This window comes from Myotis lucifugus, unplaced genomic scaffold (genome assembly GCF_000147115.1).
Source record: "Myotis lucifugus unplaced genomic scaffold, Myoluc2.0 scaffold_919, whole genome shotgun sequence".
Taxonomy (NCBI): domain Eukaryota; kingdom Metazoa; phylum Chordata; class Mammalia; order Chiroptera; family Vespertilionidae; genus Myotis; species Myotis lucifugus.
Window position 1 is genome coordinate 111,085 of NW_005871967.1, and position 25,561 is coordinate 136,645.

General features: G+C 50.5%; 1 protein-coding gene and 1 long non-coding RNA gene across 3 annotated transcripts; one reads left to right on the top strand and one right to left on the bottom strand.

Annotated features, from left to right (window-relative positions):
• Window positions 1-20,177: 20,177 nt before the first annotated feature.
• PLK2 (polo like kinase 2) lies at window positions 20,178-25,425 on the bottom strand. 2 transcript variants are annotated; one of them, XM_014448773.2, is made up of 14 exons: window positions 25,182-25,425; window positions 24,927-25,034; window positions 24,726-24,842; window positions 24,446-24,575; window positions 24,128-24,215; window positions 23,589-23,684; window positions 23,285-23,483; window positions 23,051-23,198; window positions 22,607-22,704; window positions 21,964-22,093; window positions 21,488-21,728; window positions 21,272-21,401; window positions 20,968-21,078; window positions 20,178-20,841 (listed from the first exon to the last, which is right to left on the bottom strand). In XM_014448773.2, exons 1-14 carry the CDS (start codon window positions 25,419-25,421, stop codon window positions 20,650-20,652), a joined length of 2,028 nt encoding a protein of 675 aa, XP_014304259.1. In that variant the 5' UTR covers window positions 25,422-25,425; the 3' UTR covers window positions 20,178-20,649. The 2 variants fall into 2 exon arrangements, with proteins under 2 accessions (XP_014304259.1, XP_023603353.1); XM_023747585.1 differs by having other exon boundaries at window positions 20,968-21,111.
• Window positions 22,219-22,444, top strand: LOC111824098. The gene is made up of 3 exons (XR_002827202.1): window positions 22,219-22,233; window positions 22,301-22,344; window positions 22,412-22,444. It is a non-coding gene; the product is annotated as an uncharacterized LOC111824098 (long non-coding RNA).
• Window positions 25,426-25,561: the final 136 nt, after the last annotated feature.

Sequence of the window (25,561 nt, forward strand, 5' to 3'; positions counted from 1 at the left end):
TACTTGCTTTTTAAATTTAATTTATTGGGATAACATTGGTCAATAATCTATAATAATAAAAGCCTAATATGCAAATCAACCGAACCACCGAACAGCAGAACTACCGTCCAGACGACCACGCTATGACACGCACTGGAGCCAGGCCAGCCAAGGCGGGTGCAATGCGATTGGTCTGGGGGGTTGGGGGGCGCCATCGCCTCACTATCGCCCTGCAGAGGGAGGTCCAGGCAACCAGCTGGCGGGGCAATCATTTGGGGGGCTCCGCGATTGCCCCAAAGAGGGGGGCCCAGGCCACCCTCTGCAGGGCTCCACTATCGAGCGCCCTTCAGAGGGAGGCCCTGCCCACCCGCCTCAGCGCAGCGCCGATTGTGGAGCCCCGGCTGGGGCAGGGTCTACCTCTTTGGGAGGATCGATCGCGGGGGTCTCGGACTGCGAGGGGGCGCAGGCCGGGCTGAGGCCCCTGCCCCCCAGTGCACGAATTTCATGCACCGGACCTCTAATATTACATAAATTTCAGGCGCATCATTTTATAATATGACATCTGTAGACTCTATTTTGCATTCATTTTCATCTTCCCAGACATTAATTTCATCATGTTTTTCAAGAACCCCATCACTGAATTTTGATAGCACGGGATAAAATAAAATAAAAAGTGATTGGGTTTTGGAATCAAATAAATTAGGGTTCAAATCCCTGATCTACCTCTAAATCAGACAAGTTACTTGACCTCCCTGAAATTCATCTTCCTCATCAATAAAATAAATAAAAACAGTCACTATGGTGAGAATGCAATGACCGTATGCTCATAAATTGCCCAGCAAGTAGAAGAGGCTCAGAAAGTGTCCATCCCAGCTGGAATCCACCACCTGACCCACGGACACACTGCTCTCAATCACGCTGGGGTGTCCCCCATCCTGACGATGCCCGTCCCCTTTCTCTCTGTACAAATTCTCTGATTACTAGTCCGTGTCGCCTCCGTTCTTCCCTCTGCTGTCCAGGAGGGAACAGGGGTCTTCAAAGTAGCATGTGGAAATGGTCTTGTCTTTGGCTCTGAACCTCCAGGCCAGGGGTCCTCAAACTACGGCCCGCGGGCCACATGCAAATACAAATATTGTATTTGTTCCCGTTTTGTTTTTTTACTTCAAAATAAGACATGTGCAGTGTGCATAGGAATTTGTTCATAGTTTTTTTTTAAACTATAGTCCAGCCCTCCAACGGTCTGAGGGACAGTGAACTGGCCCCCTGTTTAAAAAGTTTGAGGACCCCTGCTCCAGGCACCCCTCCCTGATCGGGGACTGTGGGAGTCAGTCTCCTGGCTGGGACCATGTCACCTCTGTGCTGGTGCCTGGCTTTGCCGCCTCGCTACACGTCACTCATCCTCCTCCTAAACACCCTTCCATGGACCCTGAGCTGTCATCACACACCCTCCCAGCATGGCCTCAGGGTCCCTGCCCACTCTGTCCCTCGCTCACCGTCACATCTGATGGCACTAAGTCGTCCAGGGAACTGTGGAGTCCAGGGTGACTTAAGCACATGACGTCATCTTCTCTGGTCCAGGTGCATCGATTTATCTAAAGCGAGAGATGAGTCCAAGTGACGCAACCTGTGTAGCCTGCGGGCCGCCCTCATTGTGGCTTCAGCAACTGCTCCTACGCTTCCTTTATCAGCCTGCTGGCCCGTGTGTCCCAAGCCTGCTCCCTCCCTCCCCCTGAGACGCTTCCAGGCTACATGTAAGCCCTAAGGTTTCTAACTGAGCAAGGGAGACAGTTTCCTCTAACGCAGGCCACGCTCCAGTCCCCGGCCTGGCCTGGGCTGGTCAGCCTAGAGCAGTGATGGCGAACCTATGACACGCGTGTCAGAGGTGACCCGCGAACTCACTTTTTTTGGTTGATTTTTCTTTGTTAAATGGCATTTAAATATATAAAATAAATATCAAAAATATAAGTCTTTGTTTTACTATGCTTGCAAATATCAAAAAATTTCTATATGTGACACGGCACCAGAGTTAAGTTAGGGTTTTTCAAAATGCTGACACGCCGAGCTCAAAAGGTTCGCCATCACTGGCCTAGAGGGTGAGGCAGCACCTTGTCGCTCTGCACAAAGGTGCCCTGGCTGGTCAGCCTCATGCCGCCAGACAGCGGGCTTCTTTCTAAGTCAAATGAAGGCCCTGTGTGGGCCAGTGCAGGCTATGCTGGGACGTGGCACCAGCTTGATAAATCCTAGTCATCATAACCCTTATTACTGAGCCTAAATAGTGGCCGCCTCAAAGAGATGGTCTCAGAACAGATGAGACACCAAGGACGCGGGGCTGTGAACGGATGGACACACAGCCCTCAACCAGACAGAGTGCACTGCGCGCTCGGGACTAGCCAAAAGGATCCCTTGATGTGGTGGCCTTCCTCAAGCTTTGAAAACAGAACCTTCCTTTAAAAGAGACTCTGTCCCTTACTTTAATTATGAAACATAATAACCGACTTAGTTGTCTGGCAGGTTGGAGAACGGCTCATAGTCCTATGGTAGTCCTGTAATCAGGCATAGAATCCGTGCAGAAATAATAGTGTTTCATTCAGAGAGGAAGAAAAAAAGTACTTTCCTTCCCACTGTAACTGCTACACAATGAAATTCTTAGACATGACATCATCAGTTTCTGGTTTCACAATGCGGAGTCTCACTCCATAGTCAGGGGAGAATGAGGCAACTTCTTCAGCATTTAAATTTTTTAAACTCTGAAGAACAGTTACTTTTAAAAAATATATCCATTTGAAATAAGCTTTCCAGGAATTCTAGAATCTTTTCGTGAGACCAAAGGGGGTGATTAAAGTGGTTGAAGAGCAAGGTATTTGAGAGTTATCTAATTTATAATATGTTATTAAAATAAAAATGTTGAAGACCGTGTCCCATGTAAGACTTTGTTTCAGTTTAAGAAAAGACTGTGCCCTAACTGTTTGACTCAGTGGATAGAGTGTCGGCCTGTGGACTGAAGGGTCCTAGGTTCGATTCTGGTCAAGGGCACATGCCCAGGTTGCTGGCTCGATCCACAATATGGGGCATGCATGAGGCAGCCGATCAATGATTCTCTCTCTCATCACTGATGTTTCTATCTCTCTTTCCCTCTCCCTTCCTCTCTGAAATCAATAAAAAATATATATTTTAAAAGAAAGAAAACAGCCCCCCCACCTCCCACCCCCGAGTGCTGCCAGTTGTGAAAAAAGGAGCAAAGACACATTTGCTGTTTAGAATATCAATGTCAGGAATCTAACATCCTCCAAGTCCAGCCTAGAACAAGAAGTGCCAAGGCTTCCTGCTGCATTGCACGGGGTTTACTATTTACAATTTTCATAGAAGAATCACAGAAAGACCAGCTATGTCACATTCAAGAAATGTCAGTAATCCATACCAGGAACACATTTCTCATAAACACAGAGAAGGAAAACTTCGATCATCCTATATAATAAAGATGTAATATGCAAATGGTCACTACGCCGTGAAGCTTAATGACCAACCACGTAACGACCGGATGGAGGATTAGCAGGAGGGTGGGGCAGCAAGCTACAAGTGGGCAGCGGAGAGCTACAGGAGGGGGCAGGGCAGCAAACTATGGGAGGGGAGGCAGGGGGAGCTACAGGAGGGCAGGGCAGCAGGCAGAGAGCTACTGGCGGGCGGCAGCAAGCTACTGGCGAGCTACTGGCACACGGATTCGTGTGCAGGGCTACTAGCTAATATATAAGTAATTAACACTTGGAGTGCGGGTGAATTTCCCGCCAAAATATAAGATGGCTCTGTCTTTTGGTTTTGTTCCATCCACCAAAAGGGTGGATTACAAACAAATATTTGGTAATACGCAGTTACAATCGGCCCGAGTTTACACGTTTCCCGCACTCCACCGCAAATCTATATGAACCGAGTTAAAGACGGCTCCCGCGGAGTACGCGCAATTCACGCGAGCCGACTTAACTCGTTTCCCGCACTCCAAGTGTTAAAATAAGTAAAATGCTCATGTCCAAACAATTCACAAGAGAAATAAACAATAGCTAAATTTGCCCTGGCTGGCTTGGCTCAGTGGATAGAGCGTCAGCCTGTGGACTGAAGGGTCCCAGGTTCAATTCTGGCCAAGGGCACGTGCCTGGGTTGCTGGCTCAATCCCCAGTAGGGGGTGTGCAGGTGGCAGCTGATCAATGATTCTCTCTCATCATTGGTGTTTCTATCTCTCTCTCCCTCTCTCCCTTCCTCTCTGAAATCAATAAAGAAATATATTTTTTTAAAAAATAGCCAAATTAGCATATGAGGTGGATACTCAGTCTCACTCATTAGAGACACGTGAGATTTAAAGACTAACTTCAAACTTGGTTTAATTTGGCTAAAGTTATATGACAGTGTGGGAGGAGTGCAAACAGAGAAAGCTACACACACACCACTGATGGAATCAGAACTCAGTTCCACTTCATCTGAAGGGCCATTTGGCAAAATTTAAAAATGACCATGACTCTTTGATCTATAAGTTTCATTTCTAGTAATCCATCCTAAGAAAATACAAGGGTACAAAATGTCCATATAAGATTGTTCATGACAGTATCGTTTATGATGGCCAGATATTAAAAAACAACTAAAACATTCACCTATAGTGAGTTTTAAAAATATAATATAGTTTGGCCCTGGCCAGTGGCTCAATGGTTAGAGCACCGGCCCAAGGACCAAAGGGTCTCAGGTTCAACTCCCAGTCAAGGGAATGTACCTGGGTTGCAGGTTCAATCCTCAGCCCAGGGCGCATGGGGGAGGCAACCAATCACTGTGTCTCGCTCACGTCAGGTTTCTACCTCTCTCTCTATCTCCTCTATCTCCCCCATCCGTCTTTTCCACTCTCTCTATAATCAATGGAAAACTATCCTTGGGTGGGGACTAACAAAGAAATAATAATAATAAATTTGTAGTATGATGCAATATTATGCAGTAATTTTAAAAATCACGTTTTAAAACTATATGCTATAGGGAGACCAGAGAGGAGTTCACTATATAACGTGAGAAACCAGCAAGACACAAAGCTGCGTGTGCATGGAGACTTCAAGCCGATGAGTGTGTGCAACATACGGTCTGTCTGTGTCCAGGAGGCACTGCTATTACATGCTAACAATGCAAGCTCTGCATGGTGGAATTCAAATCATTTTTATGGAGAAAATATGTAACCAAACTGCATGTCAATCGAAATGTTATGAACTCTGTAGTAAATGTATTTGCCTGACACCTAACATACATTCAACAGATGAGCTGAGGAGAGCAGTCCCAGTAACTACCTGCTTGAAGTGATGGGAGAAACACCTGTGACCTAATAAGCAAATAAGGTGTGGTGGGAACCAAAGTGGAAAATCAGGATCCCAGACACCACCTCACCTCACCTCGTGTCCTCTGTCCTGGGACACACTGCGCCAATCTCAGCAAAGCGGCATCAAAACTGCAGGAGCGGAACCCTGACTAAGAAGCTTCCAATGTTAGCACCGAGTCAGGAGCAGAAAGGGGAGCCCTGTGGCCCCCGACCCCGAGGCGGAGAGCCGCTCCCCTCCCCTTTAGCACAGGCTCCTGTGCCTCTGCCCTGGACGCACTGTCCACAGGAGCTCCACGCAAGCAGCTCAGGCCGAGCTCCCCAAGGTCGTCAGGACCTGCTCCTCCCTCCTGGGGCCAGGCACGCTCACAGGCGCTTTCCCCAGGCTTGTTGCACTGCGGCTGCAGGGGGGCAAAAGGGGACAGAGGAGGGGGGCTCCTGCCCAGGGGAGCTGCACCGAAGGAAGGAGCGTTCTGTCTACTTCCACACGGTCTCGCGGCCAGCAGGCGGTCCGATGGCCGCTTCTCGCTGCGTCGGCAGCCGGAATGACAGTTCCTATCTGAGCACAGCACTCTCCTCGCAGAATAACAAGGAAGAAGGAAGCGAATGGAAGGAGGCAGGTAGCAAAGCTGTCCACCACCTGGTGCCCACCTGAGTCATAGCCATTGCCAAAAGCAGTCAGTCTATCTGTGCAACCACCTCCCCACAGGCTCTCCGGAGGCGCTGCTAGTCCACACGGCCTCCCCGACAACCCCACAGCACGAGGAAAGAGCAAGCTAAGAGAATGTGTCTACCCTCCACTGCAGATGTTGCTGGTTTCCACTAATGATCCCCTCCCCACTTCCTTACTCATAACACACCCATTTGTCTTGGAAACAACACACCAAGTTCCAGGCTAGGGCCCAGTAAACCACAGCCACCAGCCCAATGGGTCCCACTGCCCACCTGTAAGTGAAGTTCTGCGGGAGCCACAGATGAGACCATTTGTGTGTGTCTGTGGCTGCTTTTCCACCAGAACAGCCCCCAGCTGGGCTGCAAAGCCTACGGCACTTAGCGTGTGGCCCTTTACAGGAAACGGGGGCCGCCTGCCCACGATCAGACTGGCCCTGGTCACGCTGTTCTTCACCTCCCCCTGGAGTGTCCGTGGTACATAGGACTAGACAACGGCTGGGACATTTGGGGGAAACTTTCATGTTCTCTGATAAAAGAGCCCCCAGAGCTGACTCATCTTCCCCCTCCTGCTTCCCGTCTGGAACGGGGACGTTCTAACAGGAGTGGCAGCAAACAACTTGGGAGTAGGGGGGAAAGCCCCAAACACCTTAAAGCCTTTGAGCCTGACACCCTTCACCGGCTGACCATGCTGAGGACAGCCTCCTGAGGACTCGGCTCCTGTGCAGGAGAGCCTTTCCGATAACCCCATGGAGCCCTCAGGCAGAGCGCAGCCCAGCCCGTGCTGTGCAATGGCCTGTGGGTACCCTCTGCACCAGGAACTTCCCTGGTTACAGAAGCAAGTGCAGGGCAGCAGAGCAAGCACCACGGACGGGGCTCGGCTAGGACGGGACACTCTGGCTCCGCCCCTTGTTAATGATGATGTGGACAAGTTATTTATCTAGAAGTTTTGTAAAATGGGAAAACAATACTCTTACCTCCTCTGATTTTTGAGGATTAAAGCAAATTATGACTGTATAGCACTCAATAGTTCTGCTGAGCTCAACACACTAAATTACTGATGTCTGCTTCATAAACTCAATTTATTGTTGTCTCAGTTCTTTAATCCGTAAGGAAAGCAGAGTGTTTAAGACCCTGAGCAAGGCAAAATGGCTTTTCTCTCAAAAACCCTTTGACTGTAAGAGCCAAGTGCAGACATACATGTTCTCAGACCCCTTTTTGTAAACGATGTCGAGAAACTCAAATGCAATGATCCCCAAAGAGCTATTCAATACTGTGCCTCTAACTTCAAATTTCAGCTTTGGAAAATCCCAACCCCCACATATTAGGAGGGACACCCGTGCTCTGCCGGGAGGGGAGTGGAGACAGGCGTGACCAAGACCCCACTCACAATTGGAAGAAGTCAAAGCAGTACTTTTTCTCTCTCTTATTGTGGTTTTAAGACTGTGGCCTGAGCGAATAGAACAGGGAGTCCTACCCATTCATCTCTTGTCCGCTCCCTTTTGGAGCTGTGATACGCATGCCCAATGCTCCAAAACCCAGAAAACCTGAAAAGAGCGAATGTCGAACATCCCTTCCCCCACACCCAGCTCGGTTCTCAGTGTGGTTGGAACCTGGGAAACCAACCTGCCCGCGAAAGGACAGGCACCGAGCAAAGGGCTGTGACGGTCCCCGCACGAGCAGCTGGGAAGCTGGCAAACCGCTGCTCATACCCGGTACTCGTTCCACAACAAGGGCAGCAAGTCCGAAGGCTTCCTCCAGGCGAGGCTGGAGGCAACGTCGAAAGAATAAACTTCCTGGGAAATGTCCGAGTCCACATGCATGCCCCAGGCTCTAAAAGGGCTTTTAACCCGTCCTTTAGCCGTCACCTCCGGTAGCGCCTTCTGCATACACACCCTCCAGGTGGGGAAGGGCACACCCATGCCTTTTGTCTTGGCCTTGACCTCTGAACCCTGAGTCTCTGGCTTGATTCACCTTCTTTAGGGTCAAGGGCAAATTCCCATTTCGATGGGTCAGGCCCAGGGTTCGCTTCTCCTGTGACTGTCTGTGCAAACGGCGGGAGGATCAGGGACCAGGCCCCGAGCAGCCCTCACCGCCCTCACCGCCCCCTCGATGCGCGCAAACCGCAGCGTCGGGGCCTGAGCTGCTGCCCAAGACTCACCCGAGGCGTCATAACGGCGCCATCGTTCAACATCCGAATTTAAAGCATCTGTGCCCCGAAGGGTCGGGGTCTTGGGACAAAACTCTCATCCTCCCGCTTTAAGGATTGCGCCCCCCACCCCAATCCCCTCACTCCCTGCCCGGTGGCCCCTCTCTGCCCGAGCTCAGGGCGGCCTCGCAGGCTGCTGTCGGGCCCTCCGCCCTCCGGTCGGTCGGTCGGGCGGGCGTGAGCGCCTTTTGGGGAGAGAGGAGCCCACCCGCTGCCGCCTCCTGCCCCTGCCGGGCGGTCAGGGCCCTGGGTCCTACCTGGGACGCGGGCGGCCCCACCGCCACGGGGGCTCCAGCTCCGCAGCCTCGTTCCCCGGACAGAGCTCCGTGCACCTGCCCAGGTGGGAACGTTTCGTCGTTCCCATCCGGGAGCTCCGGCAGGTATCGGTTCGCTGCTTCACTGGACGCACCTGCAACAGGGAGTCCGTCAGCGAACCTCTGACCCTTCTCTTCCCGAGAGCAGCTTGTCAGATCCAGCCAATGGGAAGTCTCTGTCCTTCGTCCGCCTTACCCAGTAACAGTTCAGCCAATGGGAGCCTGCCTGGACTCAGCCAATGACAAGTCTCTCTGCCCTCCTGACTCATAACAGCTCAGCCAATAGGAGCTTGCCTAATCTCAGCCAATGAGAAGTCTCTATCTTTCGCCCTCCTTACTAGGACAGTTCAGCCAATGGGAGGCTGCCTGAACTCAGCCAATGAGAAGTTTCTACCTTTTGCCCTCAGTAACAGCTCAGCCAATGGGAGGCTACCAGAGCTCAGCCAATGAAACATCTCTGTCCTCCAATGGCGTCTGCTTACAATCGCCTCCCAAATCCATAAAAGAAGGTCCTGTCCTTTTGTGCCCCTGGACTTGGCTTGGTTCACCATCAGACCACACGTATCCAATTGCAACTCTTATCGAAATAAACCCATTTTCCTGGAGAAACATATTGTTTTTTGTAAAAAGTCAACAAGATCTTTCTTGGCCTTTCAACTTCTCTTACTGATATTTTTGCCCTCCCACCTACCGCCCCCATTCGAGCAGCCTGTGACTAATTCTAGATTTAGATTAGATTTTTTTTGTACTTATTTGTTCACTTGTCATTTTTCTATTAGTTCCTTGAAAGTGGGGGCACAAACCCAGCCACTGAAAGCAAAATGCAGGCATTGAACATGCTGACAGAAGAGAGCGAGAATGGAGAAGGTCAGGGAATGGCAGGGCAGGCAGGGCAGGCAAGGGAGGCAAGGGAATGATCCTGTTCAGAGTGCAAAGTACCTTATAAAGAGTTCACATGATGTGTGAGACGGGGGTTTGAGTCTGATTCTGTCATTTTTCTGCTCTTGACTTTGAATAAAGTTCATTTTGCTTTTTTGAGACTCAGTTTTCTTATCTGTGAAATGTTATTATAACAACTAGTGGCCCGGTGCACGGATTTGTGCACATTGAGAGGAAAATAATTAGAAGAAATGTTTTAACGTTGTTATTTGCCTTTTCTCTGTAATGGAAGTGTCAGAGCCGCCGCTGGTCACCATCTGTGGGGCGATCAGGCCCCCACTTGCACCCGCCTTGGACTGGCGCCGCCCGCTCACCTGCTCCGCCATCCCTCCGGGGTCTCGCTCTCGTTGGGGCCCAAGAGGCCGGCAGCGCCTCCACTGCCACCACTGCCAGTGCCACGCTGCTGACGCCCGCCATGTTCCCGCCGCCCCCTGGTGGTCAGCGCATGTCATAGCGAGCGGTCGGACTCACAGTCGAACTCCCAGTTGAGGGGACAATTTGCATATTAGGCTTTTATTATACAGTGGGGCCTTGACTTATGAGTTTAATTCGTTCCGTGACGGAGGTCGTAACTCAAATTACTCGTATGTCAAATCAAAAAGTGATTGAGTGAGACACGTGATGCTGGGCTGATGTTGTGGCGTTCACTGTGATGTTCGCTGCGCCAACTAGCGGTGGGGTACCTGAAGCTGGCTCGTAACCTGAATTTTTTTAAAAATATATTTTATTGATTTTTTACAGAGAGGAAGGGAGAGAGATAGATAGAAACATCGATGGGAGAGAAACATCGATCAGCTGCCTCCTGCACATCTCCCACGGGGGATGTGCCCGCAACCCAGGTACATGCCCTTGACCGGAACCAAACCTGGGACCTTTCAGTCCGCAGGCTGACGCTCTATCCACTGAGCCAAACCGGTTTTGGCTGTAACCTGAATTTTAGCTCGCAACTCAAAGCAAAAAATCGGCAGAGAGACAGCTCGTATCTTGAAAAACTCGTTAGTCGGGACACTCGTAAGTCAAGGCCCCACTGTATAGGATAGTATGTGTATTTATAATATATTTGAAAACTGTGTTCATCTAGATATTTAACAAAGGTCGAAGTTTTCAAAGACCTTTAGTTACTACATGAATCTTTTTCATCATCAAAAGAAATAGGAAAAACATTAGACTGTACTCTTAAATACAAAAAAGGCCCTGTTCTGCCATTGGGTTTTGAAAATATTTAATACTAGAGGCCCAATGCATGAAAATTCATGCAAGAGTAGGCCTTCCTTCCCCTGGCTGCTGGCACCGGCTTCCCTCCAGCACCCAGGACCTGGGCTGCCTCACCAGCTTCCCTCAGGCCCCAGCTTACTCAGGAAGGACGTCTGGAATGATGCCCGGAAGACATCTGGTCTAATTAGCATATTACCCTATTATTATTATAGATGTTCGATCATAATTTTTTTATCTTTATATTTCAGTGTGGCTTCTTTGGCTTCCCTCGTGTTTGTGTGTGAAAGAGGCTCAGGTCCCAGCTGTCCTCGATGGTTCTCACATGAGGATGTGATCTTGGCCAATTTCACAAACTAGTGAAGCTCGGTTTTTGTTCTCAATGCTGTGAACCCTAAGTTTACCCACAGTGAGGGAGTTAATATTCAAATACAAAAACCACTCCGATCCAGGGAATATTGTTTTTTAAGCATTTTACTATTCGGCTATGTTATCAATATATTTATGGATATGTATGTGTGTTTTTATCAGGATGATGATGATGGAGATGATGATAATTCACTCACCCTATACCAGCTCCTTTGAAAATGCACTAAGCTAATTCAGTGGTATGAGCAATGAAACCTGATTGGGGAAATTCAGAATGTACGTAGAAGCCCAGAAGCTAAATAGAGGTTTATATGTCATCTCTGCATGAATGATGCCTTGTTAATTCAGGTTTCCACTTTGCAAATAGACTGTATTTCGGCAGATTAAATTAACAAGGGGTGTAAAGGCAGTCTTTCTTTAATATATTTTTGTATATAACTCATAATTAGATCATAATTCTATCTCTAGATTAGCAATTCTGAACTAAAAGACCTCAAAAAGGAAGATTTTGCATTCTTTGGGTCAGCATGGCAGGCTGGGTTCTGGGGCAGTGTGTTTTTGAAGATTGAGGCGAAATTGCCTCACCTGTCTGTCCTGCAGTCTAAGGAACCTTGTCATAATGGCCTTCAGTATCACACGTTTTGCAAATTCATATATTCATGCTAAGTGGCCTTTGAAAGAGTGGACGTTCCACAGATAGAAACGGATAAAATGGTACAGCACACAGTCCGTCAATTAACTCCCAACCACACCGAGTTTTCCATGATAAGAACAGAAGAGCACAATAAGTTCATGGCAGAGAATGTCAGTTCTAGCTGGTGTCGTTCTCAAAATTCCCAAACACACCCTCCATAAATAGACTCTCTCCACCCGCAGAATTTGATTTGAAGATTAACCGCTGCCTCGGTGAGGACCTTTAGCCTCAAAGGGGAGAAGATTTCATTTGGAGAGGCAGCCAGTCTCCCTCTTGCGTACGTCGGTGAACCCAGCACCCGCTTCCTCATGGGAAAGTCCTGTTTGTAGGAAGGATCTATGATTCTTATTTCATTTTCTTGAACAGATAAAGCATTTTCCAAATGACCCCCGTGACCCTGCCTCGTGGTCGCAGATGTGACTGAGGGTCAGCAGCTCAGAACCCTGGACGTTTGTTACAGATGCAGATCCTGGGCCCACCTGACACGGGTCTGATTCCTTCCCGGCCAGACCACCCTTCTGACAACACCCCTCCCTGCAGCCGCCAATCAGAGCAAAGGGTTTAAAACATCCTCCACTTTGTAAAATGAAAGGTGACTGACTCAGAAGTAGTCCAGAGCAAAGGCACAGCCACCTTCCTCAGCACCCCAACACCCCAACACGCCAGCACCCCAACACCCAACACCAGTTTTACAGAGAAAGTCTCCATATAAAGTATCTTTCCTTTAAGAAATGTCTCTTTTCCAAAAATGCTGTCTCGATGAGCAAGGAGAGCTAAATTCAGTCCGGTTGTTTGTTGTTTTTCTTGGTTTGTTTTGTCCTGTCTTTTAAAAAGAAATTTATTTTTTGCTAATGAAGTCAAACATCCTGGTTGTTTGACCACAAAAATAACCAGAAAAGAGAAAACCCATCATTGAATCTCCAGGACGTAGCCTCACTTTCGTTGCTTCTAAAGAGAAGCAAGTCTACCAAGGAGCATCCGTTCTGCGTGAGACTGAGGATTTCAAAGAGATGATTCAACAATGCTAATGTGAATGCTGTGAACGCAAAGCCATGGATGTGCTGTGTTTGGGAGTTCAAAGTTAATTGCCTTCTGAAAATAGTATCATTGCTTTTCAAATGAGTTGAGCACCGAGATCAGCAAACCCCCACAATGAATGTCACCCTCAGTGCTCAGAGCTGTGACAGAGAAATCTGAGCTCAATGATTGACTGTGATGAAGATATTTTTGGTCTTTAATTTTGGAAATGGTAAATACCCATTTTAGCAAAAATGTCACAGTCTGACTCAACTCATCTAAGTACATTTCCTTATCACTGTTAAAACCACCCACAAACAAAAGCCATCTCTCCTTTGTTACTTCACAATAACTTCTCGAGTCTCTTGAAATTTGTGGGACTGCCGGTTGACGCCATAAAGGACAATGCACATGTTTCCTCAGCCTGATATTTGAGCCCTGGATCTGATTGTTTGATGGAAACTGATTTTTGAACCTCGATTTTGAAATGTTAAGATTTGATAGTTTAGAAGCATAGATTGAACCTAAAACCCACAGTAAAAAATAAAATAATGTAAAACCTATACCACGTTGTCAATAATAATGTGGTGTTATTTTGATAATGATGTAATTTTTGCAAGTAGCATAGATGTAAAACTTATCTTAGTTGTTATTTATCCTAATAAATAAGTGCTCCCTGTTATTAGATGCATTGTGACATCCTTGACTTGGCAGTAATGTGTTTATTATTCAACGTCTCCACATCTTCCCTGGTTAAGTAGAGATACAGTTGGATTTCATCCCTTCTCCCAGAATGCACCTTCACCCAGTGATTATCAGTAATTGTGTACAGCTAACGACTTTAGGTCTTAAAATCCCAGGACCTCCACTCTAGGAAAGGACAGAAAAAATATAAAATAGTCTGAATTTTGCTATTGGCCAACACCATCCGAGGGTGTCAGCTGACCCAGTGGAGGGAAAATTGATCTTGTGCAAATGTGTTTGTAACAACTTGGTTCCGTGCAGTCTTGTTTGTGCGATGAGGTCGAGAATGCCCCCAGCAACCCAGGGGTCCCGCGTTCACGCTGATAGTGAGCTGGTGTTGTCTGTAAGGGATTCAGTTCCTCGTGGAGAGAACAGGATTTCCAGAAGCTGAGTCATCATTACACTTTGAAATAAGCTTTGGCACCGATTCCTCGTGAGTAAAAGGATGCCCGTGCGATGAGACCCTCTGAGGACTTCACAACACAAGGGGCTGTTTCTTCAACCCAAACCTCCCACTGCGGGGGCGCTTTTTGGAAATCGAACTTTAATGCTTCAAAGTACCTATGTGAAAAAAAGATGAAGTTTAATTTTTGAAGCTTGGGTTTTGTTTTTATTTCATAGCTTTCTCTTTGCGAAGATGCAGCATGTAATCCAAAAAACAAAATAACTCTTCGCCCTCTTCTACCTCCCCCACCCGCTTCCGACCTCAGCTCACAGGTCCCCTGTGCACACGAGAAAGGGCCGGGCATGGAGCAAACTGAACCCTTCATCTCCCGAAAGGTTTTAGTGATTCGCTCATTTTCTTAAACGCAGGGGGCCTGGCTCACGTGCGCTTCCTCAGGACCCGCCTTGTCTTGTGGACACTCCGCATAAGGATGTGCTTTTTGTTGGTTTTGCTTCGTTGTGTAAAGCGAGCGCTGTTCTACCATTCGCTGGTCAGGAGACCAGCTTTCGTTTACCTCACAGCTACTTAAAACAGAGTCTGAACACCAGAACACAACCACATGGAGATTCTGCGGCTTCGTTGACCCCAAATCCCTTTACTTGGGCAGGAAACCTGCCTGACAGACACCCGTTATGCGTGAACATCAGACTGACACAATATTAGTATGTTTAATACTGTTTCTAAAAAAGGCCACAGCACTTCCCTGAAAAGAAGTCACCAAAACACCTGGACAAATTACGACTTCTCTGTGTGACTAAAATCAATGATATTTAACACAAAGTAGGTGACTCAGCCATGTGAGTGCTGAGCTGACAGAGTGGAAGGAAAGGAGCCGAGTCCCCTCTTCACAAGAGTGTGGACTATTGTGATGTGCCCTGTAGTCGCCGCATTTTTTAAATCACGAACTTTCAGGTTTAAACAAAAATATTGATTTAGCCCAGAGATTTTAAAAAACTTTCTCTTGACTATTAATTATTGGAAATTTTTAAATGCTTGTAATAAAAGTTTCTTTAAAATGATGACTCCTAATCTTCCTTTTTTATCCTTCTCCCCATTAAAGTAGAAGGACAGCTGCAGGTACCCTGACATGTCCCTCTTGCACCACAGATGCTACAAGGAAGGCCACGTGGGATCTGGCAAACCCTCCTGAAAAACTCGCTACATGGTAGGTTCAGTGCATCATCTACCTCACGAAAGCCAACGAGCGGCACGTGCCCCACACGAAGAGCATTCTTACACTTGATTCTTAGCGGAGCCCATGATACTAGTGCGACTGCAGTTCTAAACGCACCCGTAAGTCACAATGCACCAAGGGCAAGGAGGAATTCTTTGGTGTATCTAGGAACTGAGGAGAATATTATTTTATTACTTCCTTTCCTGGAAAAATAATTGTGACATCTGGGTAGACTTAGTATTGGCATTTAAGCTAATATTGATCCCCCCCCCAATAAAATGGTGTGGATATATTTAAGCTCTTATCTCCATTAGAGCATTACCACAGTCCACAGAGTATTTTAATATTTTTAAAAAATCAGTGAGATGTATTCTTCTCAGAGGACGTTGCAAATTCAATGGCTATGTCTCACAGGGGATATTTTGACATCAAAGGCATTTTGTTCCTTAGAAAACAGTGGGGAATATGTTCTGAATGGGGGTGAGGGGACGTAAAAGAAAGTCTCAAAGGCAAACGCAACGCGTGGGGAAGGTTTGCGTGACCTGCCTGCACGGCTGTCAGTCATAGAAAGAAAACTGCGCCCACTTGGAGCCCCTGGACGTGGTTCCCAGGAGCATGACGACATGGCGACTGCGCATGAAAAGTGCTGAGAACGGTTACGTTGTTAAGTTGTGCCTTTTACTGAATGACGACGATACAAGGTCATGTGGGGTATAGCTAACCGCTGAGGTCCATGTGACACCAGAGGCAATGGGCAAGGGAAATATTAATACAGACAAGGTTCAACAAGGGGAAAAAACGTACATGGTCATTTCTCCTCTTCTGAATGACCAGAAATAGCTTTTGTTCTAGGTCAAAAATGGTCAGATATTGGCAGCATGACACTGATCGACCTAATAGATTCTAACACAGTTTTTATCGTGATCATTGCTTCGCAGCGGCGCGACATCGGAACCGGGGTGGCTGCTCAGGATCAGCCAGCAGCACTGGCCCGGCTGCATCCAGCCTGAGGCCTGGTGAGAAGTCTAAGCTTTTTCTGCCACATCATCTATTTCCATAATTTTTTACTTTTTGTTTCAGCCACAAATGTTTCTTATTTGGGGAACTTTGTTTTTGCCGTAAGTTTTGACTTGCATGTTTCCTTTGAGGTAAACTATGGTTTTTTCACACATTAGGACTTTGGAAATGTATTAACTTACATTCTTAGGTTCAGATGAACAATCATGTTTTCATTGCTATTTCTGAATGCAGTTATCAAAGTCTACTTGCAATGATGTTTTCTAATGCAGTTTTTAAATTATTGTGTTAAACACCAGTTCTGTACCGTCCAGTATATCGTTTTAACTTGAGCAAAGCAAGGCGAACATTTGTTGAGGAAGGGGTGAACCTGAGAGCAATATGTCAGATTGCACAAATGTCAGAGGTTATTCTATTTTTCAGGTACAAACGTTGTATTTGGAGGAACATTTAACTGCTTCAACTCAGAGTGTATTATTTAGATAAAACCAAAAAGCCTGGTGCTGATCTTGGGCCAGTTTAGTCACTTGCCCTTCCCTGTGACTGATCCCAAAGGAGAACATTCCTCAGAGTTTAGTCCTAATCCCTGTGGCAGAGCTGCAGGCCTGCAGGGCAGCGGATGGAAACAGGAGACCCAAGGTCAAGCCCAGGTGGGCAGGGGCCGCTGCTGCAGGGTCCACCTCAATGCCCTGCCTCCCCCTCTACCCAGGTGGGAGGGAGCGAACAATCAGCCGCCAGCCCACAGCTCAGGCGTCTCTGAGTCAACAACCGGGTCTAGCAGCAGGTCGACAGAAGGGAGCGGGGATGGGTTACCATAACCGTTATGGTAACTGCTAACAAGATTTATATCTGAACCAGCGTGCAAGTCAGATGAGGAATGATCTCTTGTTCCTCTTCTACAAAACCTCCAAATTCACCTTCACCCTGAATTTCCTCATGAATTATGTGAGATGACCTTCACCACCTTCTGCTGGTCAGGTAGAAATCCTGGTGAACAGAAGTCCAGCACGTTCTGGTGAAACCCACGGCTCTGAAGGCTTGGTAGGTCTTCATCTGTCTGTGTCAGGACTTACTGCTTCACTTCCCTTCAGCTCACCTGACCTTCAACATCCAACCCACACTTTCCCCCAATTCATCCAAAATATGAAACAAAGAGGTAATGGACAGGGAATTATTAATAAAGACAATATTAAAATAGAGAAAACCTACATTGTCATTTCTCCTTTGTTATTCTTTTGAATAACAAGAAATTTATAGACATGAAACCAGCTTTTGTAATCAGAATTTGAAGATAGGTTTCCTCAGTCTCACCTGGTTCTAAGAGAGGCTTCGTTCACAGGTCCAGAGGGGCCAGGTGAGGGGAAGGACCAGGTGAGGGGAGCGGCCAGGTGAGGGGAGGGGTCAGGTGAGAAAAGCAATCAGGTGAGGACCCTGGGGAGGGCTTGTCCCTCCCTCAGGGGCGGGTGCTTCTCGGCTCCAGCTGACCAGCCTTACGCAGAAATGCAAACTCAATTTTGCCTGATCTTGACATTTTTCAAAAGAAGTTGGAAATGCTCACTTTTGCCTGAAAGCTCCCAGTGGGTCAATGATGACAATTATTGGACAATGGACTCCAGCCAAGAGTCTGCTGGCCACTCCCCACCTGGCTCTGCAGTGCCCGAGCCTTCATGTCGACTTCACCTTCCCTTTCATTTCGTGAGGACGCGTGGAAGTCAGGGCGCCTTCCGATACCGCCTTTTCCCTCCGCCCATCTGCTTCCAGGACTGGAGGCGGCTGAGAGACATTCCCGAGGCCGAAGGGGCTCGTGAAGCGCAGCTGTCAGGTTGGTGTTTTCACGGACTGCAGGCTCCCTTGGTCTGGAGGAGTAGAATGTCTTGGGGATGTTTTAGCCTCCTTCCCCCACTTCCACGGCTTTGCTGTGTCCTCTGTGGCTGCCCTCAGCACCGTAGGAATGTGGCTGGGTGACAGGGACCCATCCTCTGTGCTCTCTTGCCCTCCTATGATGTTGCCCAAGCCTGGCTACTCCCCAATCTTGCTCTCTCAAGACATAGACGTGTATATTCAACTGTTCTCTGGACCAATTTGGGCATCTTCACACAGGTCTGACTCAGCACGTCCTGAACGCACCATCCTTTCCTGACTCGGCTCTTCCTTCTGTATTCCTCATTTATTTCCGTCCCCAGCCCCACACAACACCCCTCCCCCCAGGGACTGCTCCAGCCGATCATCCTGAGCCCCACCCTCTTCCTCAGGCTTTGGTCAATCAGCCGAGGCTCTGCAAGTCCTCTTTCCAAATCCCTCCCCAACCTACTGTCATCGCTGTTCCCTCAGTATCCCCGCCTTCCGCTAGGCCTGGTACCCAGCTCCAGGACGCTGCCATGAGCCAGGGGGCACCTCCACATCCTCCTTGCCATTCGCTCCCTTCTCACCTGGATCAGAGCGCTAAGCGCTGTGCAGTTCGGTTTCTTTCTCCACCTTCTTCCCGTGCATTTGCCCCAGAATGAATTCCCTAAAACTGAAATACAAGGTCCCTTTCCTCCTCAAAACCTTGTGACCAGCATAACCTTCGGTGCAGCCCACAAGCCCGGGCGGCACGCAGAAGGCCTGCCGTCTGCTCCTTCCAGCCTCTACCTGCCGGGCGACACACCCACTGGCACTGTGAGGGCTCGTCCTCGGGCACCGTGCCCATATTCCCACTCTGAGAACCCTTCCCTGCGCATTCCTCTCCTAACCCCACTCATCTTCAAAGCCCAACGAACAAGAACTTCCTCCTCTGGAATTTAGTCTCTGCGCCCACCCACGCCTGGGGCTCCTTCCTCATGGTTCCTAGTCTCGGCTGGTTCCCAGAACACCCAGCGCATACCTGGATCATCACATCACGGCATGTATCAGGCTAATAAGTAAATGCACTGTCTCCTCCACTCGCCGGGACTTCCTTGCGGGCAGGGAGGGGTGTGGGTTTACTCCACACCTCCAACCCAGGGACCCTCCGCACACACGATGGACAAGCACATGTTTTCAAGCTGCAAAGAATATATAGCCTGACACTGTGCAACTCAAAGCGAAAGAACATGTTCTACCATTTGCCAGCTCCTGCTTTTTCCTTCTCTGCCTAGAATAGATTCTACTTTTGCACACCCAGCGATTAGTGTAATTTTTTTTTCAGCTATTACTCTAAGCCATTTAACAAAGACTCACATTGTATGCACAGCCGGAGCATTCCAGCCCACTAGGACCTGAGGAATATCCAAGGCAAATTCTCCAGATCTGACGTTTAGTAATAAAACACGTCAGGAGCAGTTGGTGATAATTTTAAGAGACGTGGACGATCCCACCTCAGTGCAGGATCCCAGCGCGGCCCTCGCCCGGATGTGAGAGATGCCGACTTCTCAGGACAGCACCTTCCTCACAGCAGGTCACCACCCAGCACAAGGCATTGCCTCTCGGATGGGTCACTGCAGGTTCAGGGAACAGGCCGGGCAGCTTTCCGTGCCTGTCCCAGGGCAGGTCCCACTGAAGAGAAGCTTGGTCTGCTCTGGGATGACTTGATCGTTTGAAAGCAGAGCTGGTTCCCAGGCCATCCTCGCCACCGCGCACCAGAAGGCAAACAGAACGACCATGTAGGAAGCCCTTCCCCCATGGAGAGGGCGCTGGTCCTGCCGGTGGCGCGGGAGGCGTTGGGGCAGGTTCGGGTGAGTAATGCACTTGGAGGTGCGGGCACACACAGCATAGCATTTTGTCCATATTAAGATAAACTTCCTGAACCTCCTGACACTAATAACAGAGTCTGTTTACACAGATCCCAGCAGCTTCAGCTCCGAGCTGAACCCTCCGGAGAGAAACTGGTTGTGGAGTTAGTAGGAGGCCTGTATTTGCAATGAGAGCAGTATTTTTGTTACACTCTCGTCAAGCGAGATCTACCTGCCTGCCTGAACCTAGTAGAAAAGCCAAGATCTAACTCTCCAGTGCGCGTCTATGCCCCATGCAATGCCGAGTCCAGACCGAAGAAGGCTGCGCCCAGCGACGCACCATGACAGACAGACCACTGGACAAGTGTTGCTGCTTTTCCATGAGCTTTATTGCCAACAGTTTAAAATGGTCAACATAAAAAAAAAATCTGATAATAAATACTGCTCTTTGGCTGTAATAAATAAAAAGTTTATTAACAAGGAATGCACTTTTCCAGCCACAAGTGTCTTAAAAAGTAACCAAAAACATTGTCGATGGCCTTAGTTCACAGTTAAGCAGCTCAACGCTGCCCCGTCACAGCCTCTCCACGCGGCTCCTCCCCTTCGGGAAGGAGGTCACAGCCCGTCCTCTGCACCTTTCTCTGAAATTGTCCGGAAAACCTTTTAAAACAGGTCCCTGCACTCGGGTTCCCACTCGGACTGTCCCGGTCAAGAGCGGCATCCTCAGACAGTCCGGCAGCCAGAAGGACGGCCTTCGTACCTCCGCTGCCCGCCTCACAACGTGCGGAACCTTCCGTGCCGCATGGCTCCCTGGGAGGAGCTGCGGGCCCCCGTCCCAGTCCGCTAGTTGCATCTCTGCAGGAGCATGTTCAGCGCGTACTCCATCCGCTGCTTCAGCTCCGGCGCGCAGCCCGACACCAGCAGCGTGGTCAGCCGGAAGGTGGTGGAGAGCCGGTCCTCGTTGATGTAGGTGAGCAGGTACTCCTCGTCCTGGCTGCAGATGATGACCTTCGTGTGGTCGTGGTAGAAATTCACCTTGGAGAGGAAACGAAGACATGATTAGGTCTCTGAACATGAATGGGGAACGTCGGGTCCTGGACTAGACGGCAAGTGCAAGTAACTCTGCAGGACCTCCCCCGGCCCTTCCCTAGGGCTGCTCACCTGGAAGGTGCCATCATTGAAGAGCATCATTAAGGCCTTGTCGGACTTGAGCCACTGAAGGAGGTAGAGTCGAGGCCTCCGGGTGTCAGTCACGCTGGGCAGGTCTCCACCCTGAAGAGATTGGCAGAGAGGGGACTGCAGAGACTGCAGCGAGCACTCCGTTCCTCTGGAGGCAAGTGCCTCTCCAAAGGAAGCAGATTTCCGGTGGCCTGCCTCCCCCCCAGCTGCCCCCCACAGCCCCGAGGCCATGCAGCCGCCCCGGCCGGACCCCCCTCCCAGCATCTGCTCTGAGCCCAGCACCTACGTCCATCAGGTTCTCCTCCATGTAGTGGGAGAAGTACTTCAGCACCGTCACTTGGCTGATGAACTGCTCAGGGGCGGCTGTCGCTGTGAAGACAGAGCACTGGCCGAGCTCCGCGTAGTAGTGGACGGTCCTGTGGGCGGGGAGGACAGACGCGTCAGTCACTGTTTCCGAGTCTCAGCGCGAGGCCGGGTGCGCAGGACGGCGCGTGCCACTCACCTCTTGTCTGGAAGGAGGCTCATGTGGGCGCCGTTGTTGAAGAGGACGCCCACCGTGTGGTCGGAGAGCTGGTACCCGAAGCCGTACTTGTTGGAGTAGTCGACCCACTTGGTGACCCACTGGAAGGAGGTGCTCAGCTGCTCCCTGGGAATGCAGTCGGCCTCCGGCATGTTCTCCAGGCACCCGCGGAGGACTCTGGCCACCGTGTCCGCCACACTCCCCATGGTGCTGTCCTCCAGGCCTGGGAAGTCGAGAAAGTGATGGAATAATTAACAAAGCCGCTCGGCTCCGGCAGATGCCATGTTTCCCTTCACTGATTCTCCTAAGGACAGGGAACTCAGAACTCCGCCCAGACTGCTCCCAGGCCCTCCGCCTGCTCCTTCAATGGCACGTTAGTTAGTGCAGGGGAAGGGCCTGTTACCCAGTGCTGAGCCCGGCACCGACGTTTCACGGCCGGAAGCGTTGGCATCACTTACATTCACTGCTGCTGCTGCAGCTGCCAAGGGTCCCTCGGACGATCATCCGAATCACGTCCCCAACCTGCTGCCTGTTTTCCACCACAGCCGTTCCCGACCCGGCCACTGTGGCGGGAGGCGGAGGGAGCTCCTGGAAGAGAACCACACAATGAGTCCAGCACCTGAAAGTCACTTAGGCCTGAGAAGTCCAGGTTCAGAGGAGATCCTGGCCACTGCTGGGAAAGCTTCTCAAAGTAGTGGACACAGCAGGTAAGAGCAGTGGACATGGAGGTAAGAGCAGTGGACATGGAGGTAAGAGCAGTGGACACGGCCAGGTAAGAGCAGTGGACACAGCCAGGTAAGAGCAGTGGACATGGAGGTAAGAGCAGTGGACACGGCCAGGTAAGAGCAGTGGACACAGCCAGGTAAGAGCAGTGGACATGGAGGTAAGAGCAGTGGACACGGCCAGGTAAGAGCTACTGCAGCAGCTCCATTGCATGCATTGTTCAACTGAAAGACAGAAATCTTTCCTCTCAAAGGGTAAAGGATGGAAGAAAATACACACACTGACATGCCCGAACTAGGACAATCCCAGAGCAAGCGACAGTGAACAGAGTGAAGTGATATAAAGCATCAGGATCTACTTTGGTCTCTTCCAGCATACCTCGTCTGTCCTGTGTTTGCTGGGCTGCTGCGTTATTGAAGCCTTTTTCAAATCGTGCCTGAGCTTGTAAATGTCTTCATCTTCTTTAGATGCTCTATCTGCAAATCAAGGACAAGGATTTTGAGCGTTACTCTATCCTCACCAGGTAGGAACAGAGCTAGCATACTTCCTCGCTTTGCATTAATAACGAGCTCTGAGCATCCAGGGCAAAAACAGCATTTTCATCGCTGCCATTAGCTTCAATTATGCAAGAAGCACACTTCACTGCCTGCCCACAGAAAGCCACCAACCCCGTTTTGCAGTGCGGATTTATTGTGCCATACGAAGTGCAAGAGCGTACAAACATACTGGCTACGCTACGCCACTGCCAAAGCCTCTTTGAACTAACGGATCCAACTTAAACATAACAATTGATTCAGAACAGTGAGAGGTCTTCAAACTTACTGTGTGTGTCAATGTATCTTGCTTTGTCTTTTTTGCCACCAAAAAGAGCAGCAGCGGCTTTCCTAAAGAAATTCTTTGCGGGGCTGGACAGGTGGAAATCGGGGACCGTGTGGCAGCAGCTGGAGGAGAGCCTGTCGGGAGTGAAGCCCTGTGGGGCGTGAGAACGGCTGTCAGTAACCCGCTGGCGACGGGTATCCACAGCATGTCACCCAGAGACCCAGGAGACACACCCACCTGCACAAAGAACTCATGGCGAACGATGTCATCCAAGCGGGGCCGGTCCTCGGGGTTTTTGGACAACATGCTCGCTATCAAGTGCTTCGCAGGGGCCAGCAAGGAGGACGGCATGGTGTACCTGGCTTCTCGGATGCACCTGTACGTTTCCTTCAGATTCGTGGTTTCGAACGGGGGCCTTCCTAGTAGCATGGTATACCTGGGAAAGGAAGCTCGTCTTCAGGAACGGTCACACAGCCACGCTTCTCAAACAGCAAAACCTAACCCCACATCTGCTTCTGGTCATTGAGGTGCAGTTACTTACATTACACAGCCAAGCGCCCAGATGTCCGACTCGCAGCCGTGCCCTTGCTTGTTGAGGACTTCGGGGGAGAGATAGTTCGGGGTACCACATATTGTTCTGCAAAGACAAAATAGGAAGAGCTCATTAGGGACTGTTCCATTGTTTGAATTTGGCTCCCTCGATAAAACCTTGAAAGCACTGTGTGGAGTTTCTATTTGGAAACATTTGACTTTTGGTTTTGGCATTTGAACAACTGGCATCTGACCAAGTGATTCTTGGTATTTTTTTTTAAGGCATGCAGTTTCCTCCGCCCACATGGACTAGGTGTTTTAACTAACTGGGACCAGGCCTTTTACTCACAGCAGGCAAACTGAGGACAGGTTTATTTCATGATCAACGTGCAGACATAGGGCGCTGGCCCTGGCCCCACGTGGACCCAAGTTCACACTGTGGTGGTTTTTACACTGAGCATCCACTGACCTTCTCTGCCAGTCAACTGGGAAATAACGGGGTGTCTGATCTGCACAGACCCCAGGGGGAGGGGTCTTTCTGGCTCTCACCTCCTTCGGTGCTCCAAGGGCTCCAGCCTGGCTGCCAAACCGAAGTCCCCGACTTTCAGCTCCATGGCCTCGTTAATAAAAAAGTTCCCTGGGTGACAAACAGCACGCGCCTGAGTCCTTTGAAGGCCCTCGAACCAAGTGCACACACACGCTTTGGGGGCAAGCGGCCAGCTGCTGACTATTCAAGCCCCCCATTCACCACAAGACTGAAGGCTGGATCCGGGGGCGGGGGGGGGGGAGAGGGGGGGGCGTGCATGTGTCAGGGAGCGAGAGAAGACGGGCCCCTCCAGCAAGTCCGTGTCCCAGGGAAGGACTCACCGAGTTTGAGATCCCGGTGCAGGATTTCCTGCTCGTGAAGGTACTTCAGCCCCGACACGATCTGCCGGAGGTAGTATCGGACTTCGGGCTCCGTCAGCACCTTCCTTGCTTTCAGGATGTGAGCCATGGACTGGGGGGAGGGGAAAGGAGGCGCTGTCAGGCGGGGACGTCAGCTTCAGGATGTGGGGTTCCCTCACCCCCACACGGACCCCAGCGCCCGCGGCGCCCAGGGCGCGCGCGCACCCCGCCCCGCGCGCGCACGCACCCGCCCCGCACGCACCCGCCGGCTGCAGTACTCGAGCAGGATGTAGATGTTCTCCTGGTCCTCGAAGTGGTGGTGGAACTGGACGACGTGCTTGTGGTGCAGGAGCCGGTGCAGCTCGATCTCTTTGTCGATCTGCGGGAGGCACAGGCTCAGCCCCGCCGGCCGCGGCAGGCGGCTCCCACCCGCGGCCCCGCCGAGCGCCCCCACCGCACGCACCTTCTCCCGCTGGTGGGGCTTGGCCACCCGGCTGTGCGGGATGATCTTGGCCGCGTAGACTTTGTTGTTGGTCAAATCCGTCATCTCGTAACATTTGGCGAAGCCGCCCTGCAAGGAAACAAAGCCGAGACGGAACTGAGCTGGCGGAGCGGTGGGCGGCGGGCCGATCTAAAATCCAGCAAAAATCAGCAAGAAAAGCGGGGTTAGGGTGCTCCCCAAGCTCCTTCCCCGCGGGAGCCCCGGCGGCGCCATCCCCTTGCCCAGCACCCGGCCGAAACAGAAGCGCCTCCCCGTCGTGGGGTCCAAGACGACCCGGGACACCTCGGCGCCCGCGTGGTGGCGGGGCTGCGGGACGGCCGGCGGCTCCAGCGCCCGGGGCGGCGGGTCCTCGGCGGGGGACGGCCGCCGGCGCTTCGGGTCCCCGCCCGCCCGGCCCGGCTGCTCGCCGCCCTTGGCGCCCGCCGGCGGTACCGCGATGGTGCGGAGCAGCTCCATGTCGTCGCCGCCACTGGTGCGAGGGCGAGCGCGCGCGGCTTCTTATACGGGGGCCGCGGTCAGGCCGGGGACGTCACGACGTCCCCACGCCCACCGGTCGCCCGAGGCGGAGCGCAGCTGGGGCGCAGGGGCGGCCGAGA